At 50.6% G+C, this 7,926-nt stretch overlaps 1 protein-coding gene across 1 annotated transcript; it reads right to left on the bottom strand.

The window, feature by feature from the left end:
- Positions 1 to 594: 594 nt before the first annotated feature.
- On the bottom strand, positions 595 to 4,574 carry DBX1 (developing brain homeobox 1). The gene is made up of 4 exons (XM_004682983.1): positions 4,205 to 4,574; positions 3,485 to 3,586; positions 1,364 to 1,566; positions 595 to 954 (listed from the first exon to the last, which is right to left on the bottom strand). Exons 1-4 carry the CDS (start codon positions 4,572 to 4,574, stop codon positions 595 to 597), a joined length of 1,035 nt encoding a protein of 344 aa, XP_004683040.1.
- Positions 4,575 to 7,926: the final 3,352 nt, after the last annotated feature.

The raw sequence follows: 7,926 nt of genomic DNA, 5'->3' as shown, positions 1-7,926 counted from the left end.
GATGATAGGAAAGAATCGATATTTATGGTTTGCCTTACATCAAAGGCATAGATTGTTTTGTTTTGTTTTAAATCCTTGATTTTCTAAGGGCACTTCTATGGGGAAACTGTCACCCAAGTCTGGAGTTGGCTGAGAGCCTCCAATTACCCAAGATAGGAAGGTGGAGGGGTGCATGAAATCTTGGAGTTATGTGCTGCAGTTTTCATTCCTAGCTCCCTTTCCTTCTCTTAAAAGTTTTCTTACTGTATTGTGGGTTATCCGTGCTAAAGATCAGCAGAGCTAACCCCAGTTAACCCCAGGCTGTGAGAGTGGAGCACAGCCTCCTCTTCCCCATTGTGTTTAAATTAGCTTGCAATAACAAGATAGCCCTGTGGGAAGAGTTAAGGCTAGAGCCAAGGCCACAGTTTAACTTCAGTGGAGAAGGCTGTTGGCAGAAGGTTTGGTTTGGGAACAGAATGTCATTTTGGGCAATGGAAGGAGTGCGTTTGACCGCGCAAGTTCGACCTGGGGTGTCTGGGCAAGTGAACTGGGAGACTGGGTTCCACCTCTTCAATTCCAAGCACTTGTAAACAGTAGGTGGGCGCTGGACGGCTTCTAGGACACGGTGATCTCCTCTTCCTCGCCCTCCTCGTCCTCTTCCGAGTCCGAGAAGTCCGAAGGTTTGCCTGGGCTACTCGAATGCGCCGGCGAGGTGGGCAGCGGCCCTTGAAGCCTCGAGTCCCGAAGGTGTCGAGGGTCCGAGCAGGCGTGATAAGCCAGGTGGTGGCGGGGGCTACCCCGGCCCTCATCTTCCTCCTCGTCGTCCGCCGGGCCTTTCTGGCCCACGTCGCTCAGGTCCGGGTGCGGGTTGAGTTTGGTGGGAAGGGTCTGCTCGCGGCAGCCCCCACTGGACAGGAGCTCGCGCTCCTTGGAATTCCTCCACTTCATGCGTCTGTTCTGGAACCAGATTTTCACCTGGTACAGGAGGAGAGAAGTCAGGGAAGATTAAGAGGTTAGCACGGACAAGCCCCTACCCGGGATAGAGAAGGAGTTAGTTACCTGCTGGACCGTGGGGGTGGATTAGACTGTTTTATCCCCCTCCTAGCCCACTCCACCTCCTCCAGAAGTGAGTTCGGATGAGTCTCTGTCCTCACCGGCCCCTCAACTCTCCCTCAATTAGCCTCACTGGTTGGCCCCTGACCCAAATGCCGGAGGAGGAGAGCGCTGAGCCAGGGAGAGAGGGCTGTCTCGGGGGCCTTGAGGCAGCACTAGCCCGTCTGGCAGAACTCACTTTTCCCATCTGTACTACAAGAACCAACCATTTCTGAAGAAGCCTGCCTAAAGTACGAGCGCAGGGGAGGGGTGAAGAGTGGGTAAGACTCACCTGTGAGTCTTTCAAGCCCAGTTTGGCCGCCAGCTTCTTGCGGTCGGGCTTGCTGATGTACTTTTGTTTCTGGAACATCTTCTCCAGAGCCTTGCGCTGCACGTCGGAGAACACCGCTCTACGGAGCATGCCCCGGCGAGGCTTGCCGCGGGCCGCCAAAGGCCAGGAGAAGGTACCGGGGATGGGAACCACGCTGGAGGACGCTGCAGAGGGGTGGGGGTGGGAGGCTGCGAGTGAATGGGCGGTGTCTGCCCCTCAGGGGGAGCCTCACTGCTTTAAAAAAAAAAAAAAAAACTCCCCCTCTCTGATCCCTTCATCTTTTTAAAGCTCTCCTTTTTCTCCTCCTGGAGAATAGGCCACAAACCTACAAACCTGCAAGAGTGAAAGGGGCTTTCCGCCCAAATAACTTTCTCTTTCAACCATGCAAACTCGGATTAGGTAAAACCACGGAAACACAGAAAATAGTCCTCACAAAAGGCTGTTTTCATTTTTTCTTTCAACGGTTTTGGAGAAACAAACCTGTGTATATGAGCTAAAATAGCAACGGGTAAAAATACAAATAAAATGTCCAGTTGAGGCTACTGGGTTTCTCACCCTAAGCCTTTATCACCTTGGTAGCTTTTGCAGTCTTTGGATGAAATTTGCTTTACTGATTTGGTAGAGAGGAGAAAATCCTCTTTGGATTTTTTTTTGAGAAATCCAATCAGTATTCATCTTTTTATATTAATCTTTGCTCCCTTCCCCCACAAAACGTAAAGAATTCAGCCCGAATACATGAAAAGTGGCAGCTAATTAGCACATTGACCGCTTCCCAATGGGTATTGGCATGATAAAAAGGGGGAGAGTTTCGCTTTAAGGAAGGAAAAAAAATCCCAAAAGAAACAGAGACTCTAATGAAGCGTGAATGGTAATTGTGTAGTAATGAACTAACAGAAAAAGACTGAGGACAAGCAGCGAAAGCCATATATTACTGGGACAAAAGAGATTTACACTTTCAAACTAAACACAACTGCAGGCCAAGACCATTGGGAGAATACTGATGGCAGAGACTTCTCTTCTCCAAATCATTTTCATTAAATGGACATGAAAAGCTATTTATAAAGCTCGGGTTGTTTTTGTTAGAGCATTGAGATGAGGGAGAAAGGGAGCAAATTCCATTATCACTAGCGGCATGAATGGTGGTGGTGGGGCATTGGTGAATTCTCTCTCCCCCTTTTAAAAATCAATTGCTTGTTTCTTCCCTGATGATATTTGGGAGTGCTGTTGTGGCTTTGCCATCCCCCACCCACATACCCAGCCTCCCTTCTCTTTATGGGGTTCTTCTGTCTACTTCTGAATCTTGACCAGTTGCAGAATTTTTGAGCCATATTTTGAATCACCACTGGAATCCCCTGATGGTAGCCTCATGGAATCTGTTTAAGGTGTTTCTCTTTTATTCTGGGACCCAGTTATGAGCTTCTCTCATCTTACAAGCTCCAACAATCTTTAAAAATATGGCAGTGGGGGGGGTGCATATGAGAATAGGTTGGGAAATCTGGGAGGAAATAGAAGTTTGGGGTTATGGGGAGGATCTAGTACCCCTCCCCCTGGGCGACCCCTGGCATCCCACACAAGAGGGCACCCCATGTGGTCTTGTGAAAAGCCCGAAGCCCTGAATGAGTCTTAAAGAGAAATTAGCCCCGGCTGGTAGGTGTCTCTGGGCGGCGTGGAGGGGAGAGGGCTGGTCTGTGTGTGGCTGCCCAGAGGAGCTGACCAATTGGTCATGGTGCTGAAACCTTTGTGGGGAATCGTGGCCAAGTGCACTGACTCTGTGGGAAAACGGCGGCGTGAAGGGATGCCAACAGCTCTTCGCCGAGAAGGGAACCGCCTCAAATTGGGACCATGACAATTCCTGCTAATTTGTAGAGCAGGGACTTGGTGCAAAGTGTCAAGCAGTCACTGCTTGTGCTAAATAGGGCATCAAATTGGCGCGACGGATTCGTGAATGTTGTACGCCTTGCAACCTCTGAACCAGATCTTAACCCCGAGGGGTGGACGGAGAAATATGGTTTGGGGCAGAGAACGAAGGGCTGGTACTGGGGCACCGCCCAGTATCCCGACAGGAAGAGAGATGAGACCTACCTGGGAAATAAGAAGATCTGATGAAAGGCTGGAAGGAGCTTTCAAAGTAGGGAAAGGCGAAGGTCTTGGGAGGGACACTCTGGAGCAAGGCAGGGGGTGTTTCTGGGAGACAAGGAGGCGGTAAGGGAGAGAGACAGAAAGGGAGTTTGATTAAATACTTGATCTACAACACATTGGATATATGATATGACTAACCTCTGCTGATTTCAAAGGCATCTTCCTCAAATTGACAGTAAAGTAAATCTTAAGATTTTTGTCATCCATGGAAATCCTTTTCCCCTTTATCACCCCTACATAGTCCTCAGAGTGGATCCCTGCCCCCAGTCTAATACTAGACACTGACAAGATAAATAGGACTCAGACAGGGAAGAAAAGAACTGCAGATCCGTGATACTAGCTAAAATAGTAAACATGTTGCCTCAGATTTTAAAAACTGGCTCCCAGAAGCTAGCAGTAGATAAGCGAGTGTCCAGTCTCAGCGTCATTCCGCAGGGAATTGCACGCTCTGGAGACCACAGTGCTCAAGTTCATTCTGGAGCTGGGGCTGGAGTCGGGTGCGTGCGGGGAGGGGCGCCCTGGAGCTTTTCTTTCTGAGAGGACCAGCCTCTCATTACCCGACGTGGGACTTCGCGAATCATGCATACGCGGGTTTATGCCTGGGACTGCGTATAGAAAACGGACTCCACACCTGGTCCCTCCCACCTGTTGCCGTTCACTTACCAGTTCTGGGCGCAGAAGAGAGAATGGCGTTTACCCCAAACTTCAGAAACGTGGGCTCGCTTGCAGGGGAGACTGCCGTCTGAGGGGAGCCTCCCCTTCGGCTGCCCGAGCCCGGGGAGCCTAGCTCTGAGGCCCCAGTGTCTGTGAGAGCCCCTGCTGGGGCCCCTTGCCTAGGCGGCGACATGCTGGCGGTGGGCACGCTGCGGGGCAGATAAGCTGGAGGCCGGCTGATGCGGATCAGATCTTCCACCAGGAAGCCGGAGTGGCCGGAAAATGCCGACTGCAGGGACTGGGGCAGCGTTAAGGTGGGCGTGGGGCGCAGGAGGCTGGGGTACCCGGTGGGGGGCGCGAGGAGGCCGGGGAACATCATGTTAGGCGAGGGGCGGGCGGAATAGCCCTTTTCCCTGCCGCTGGAGGGTAAATGCCTGGCTTCCCGCCCCTCACGCCCCCGCAGTGCCCTCTCTCTAGGGCTTAGCAAATGTCTCCTAGTAGTGGTCCCGCTAGGGCGTCTTCGAGTCCTCCGTGGTCGTCCCGTCGAGGTGATGGTTTTATAGTGGCCCGCCCGTTAACGCGCTTTGAAAAGTGACAGCTCTGACAATGAAGTTCAACAAAGTTCTCTACTCAAGCTTCATTCGCCGGAGGCTCCGGGCGCTCTGATTGGCGCAGGGGTGCAATTTATGATTGGATTAGTCTTCATAAGCATGGCCCGCACAATGGGCTGGTAACAAAGGCTGGCTCGCATCAATTCTGCATATCGACCGCCTCTTTGCAATACAGTGCGCCCCCAAAGCTCTCCGGGAGTTTTTGTTCCGAAGCAGCACCCGGGCTAATTAAATGCCTATTTAGAAGTTTCAGATGACATCTTGCCTCATAGAAAAGGAATTACTTAAAGAACGCACTAAATTTATTTGCAGCTTCCCTGCTGAGCCTAGAAAATAAATCAATAAATATTCATAGAAACTCATCTCCAGGCAATCATTAAAGTAATTCCCCCCCTCACACACTTGTGGGGAGGGCAATGGAAAATTTCAAGTTAGTGAATGTGAAAATATAGTCCCTCTTAGGTTTCTGGACTTAAATGTTACTGGAGCAAGAGCATAGTGCAGAAGTTAGGGCTGCGTGAAATCAATATGGCAGAGGGGGTACCATGCTAACAGCACAAGGGGACTTGCAAGTTGATACTGGGGAGCTACAGAAAGTGTCCGTTGAGGTGGGAAGGGGTGGTCTTCATCTGAGTTATTTCATTTTTTCTGGAAACTGAGTTTGAGAGTAAAAGAACTATTCTGCAAACTCCCAGCAATGTGAGGAACAGGTTTTCAAGGATGTTTCTCTAGGAATGTCACCAAGGAACACTGGGGGAGAAGTGGAGAGGAGCATTGCATGGAGACTAGGTGACTGGATGCTATCAGTACTTGCAAAGGGCTTACCCCAAAGAAGCCACCTGGCAGAAGGCCATCTGTAGACCCTGGGCCTTTTCCAACCGCAAGGAGTCCTTTGAGTTTGAGTTGAAATGCACAGCCTGGACATTTAAAATCAGAGTTTGGATGTTGTACTGAGGGAGCCCATCCATTTCCAGTCCTTTAAGTTGGTCAGTTTTGAAGCTTCCTAGTTAACAGCACAGCAGTGTGGAAACTCAGCCAAGGGCGTGGTACCAAGAGAGTTGGTCCACACCAGAAAAGCATGTTCTGAAATTGGGGCCTCAAGTGAGACTCTTCCTGGAGACAGTCCCTTCACTTTCCTCTGGGTTGGGCTGGGGTGGCACTGAGCCTGGATTCTCCCATTTCTCTGCTAGGCGAGATAACAGATGTGTTAAATGTCCCATTCATTTCTTGAGTGTGGCTGAACCTCCCCAAAGAGAAGTGTGCAGTCCCGCCAGGCCGCCCTGATCCTATTAACCATGAACTAACTGTCACCTTCAGCTGGTTTTCCTTTTTGCTTTTTAACACAAAGCTTTCTCAAAAATCTTATTAACCAGCTTTATTTTTCTGGATGGTTTTGTCCAGGGTGTTTTGTGTCGATGATCTCCATGTCGCTGCTTTAACCATTCAATAAAAGTGCATCTGTGATTTATATCACATTAAACCAGAAACAGAGTCCACTAAAGCTCTCCCTTGATTCAAATTAGAAAGTTATTTAGGGCCAAACTAATGCTTGGAGGTGATGGAGTGACGAGTTTCTCAACCCAGGACTGTTTATGGAAGCACACTGGGCAGGAGGGCGGTTGAAAGCAGCTCTGGAAAAAAGTGGCTATTGAACTTGTTCACTTTAATAAGCGCTCCCTGGAAATGAGTATGTAGGGGAAGCAGATCAGTGAACCAACTTAAAAATGTTCCTCTTTTTGAAGTTTTGCAGTAAACTAGGGGAGAAAGAGCTAAATTATTTGAACACCTGTGCTTTAACATCACCACAAGACAAAGTTGCCGTAGCAATCACCCCCCCCACCCACACCCCAATTGTTTTCTGGGGATGGAAGGACCAACTCTGACTTTGGCATTTCTCTCTCCTCTTTCCCTCCAGCCTCTTCTTTCCTTTTCTACTTCTCCTCCTTCAGCTTTTCTTATTCGTCCTTTCTGCCCCCACCCCCACCCCCCAGAGCTGGTGCTGGTGCCGGAGGTGATGGAGGCAATTGCAAGTGTAAGATCTCTGTCAAGGATGCCACCTGCCTTTTTTGGGGGAAGCAGGAATAGAGCCTATCTTCACACGTTTTTGTTATTTTGTGGGGAGGCATGAGGACTAGAAGCCAATCTGGGGCCTTCCTAGGGGCCCCCTTCGATAGGCGTCCCTTCTGCTGGAGCATTTCCCAGGGTGTAGTTTTTACAGTTATTATCCTGCCTGTTGACATGCTCCAAGCCCTCACCCCCCACCCCCACTCCCAGTCGTTCTAGCTCATTATAGACGAACTGTTGTTAATTTCTCTGCTTTTAAAAAGTAGCCCTGACTTTTTTTTTTGGAAGGCAGGTCAACCCCTTGCTGTGATCCACGTGGACCCGGTTTCCAGCGGCCGGTCTCCACACCCTCCTAAAGAATTTAGACACCGAATAGGAAACGTGAGGGCGGGAGCGAGGGTTGGCCGCCCGTGAAAAGGCAAAATAAATCCTAAGGAAGCAAGAAATCACACGAAAGAATCTTACTTTAAGTGAACTCCTTGAACGCGTCTTTTCAAACGCTGCCATAGCCTAAGGGGCCGTGCCTCGCGGCGGCTGCAGCTAAGACCTGTGACTAATGCCGTTTGACCTGAGTCCATGGGGTTTTGTGCGTCCTGCCATTCACTGTAATGTCGTTATCTTCGAGTGTATTTCGGCGAAGTCCCTCGCGTACTTGATCCCATAACTGGACTTTCTATTTCTCTTTCAAGGGAAAAGAAGACGGGAAGGGGAAAAGTAACAGTTTGTGGTTAGGGTCTCCGTCCGCGCTAGGGGCGCGAAGCTCTTTGAGGAAGGCTGCGCTCCCTGGGGCCGAGGAGACCCAAGCGGCGGGAGCCTCCCTGGGATGGCTGGCAAGACTCACACAACCTGCTCTAGGGCTTCCTCTCCCCCCCCCCGACCCCGCCCCACCGCGTCCCCCACCCCGGCACTGGGGAGCAGGCGGGTCCCAGCGGCGTTTCGCCGAGCCGGCCAAGCAGCAAACTCCCTGGGTGAGCGCGGGGCAAGCTGAGAGGGAAGGGCGCTGCGAAGCTGCAAAGCGCCCATTGACTAGGATTCCCGCAGGCGAAAAGCTGACGA

Source organism: Condylura cristata, unplaced genomic scaffold, assembly GCF_000260355.1.
Source record: "Condylura cristata isolate star-nosed mole 26May11 unplaced genomic scaffold, ConCri1.0 scaffold00015, whole genome shotgun sequence".
NCBI lineage: Eukaryota > Metazoa > Chordata > Mammalia > Eulipotyphla > Talpidae > Condylura > Condylura cristata.
This window is presented reverse-complemented; position numbering and strand designations above follow the sequence as displayed.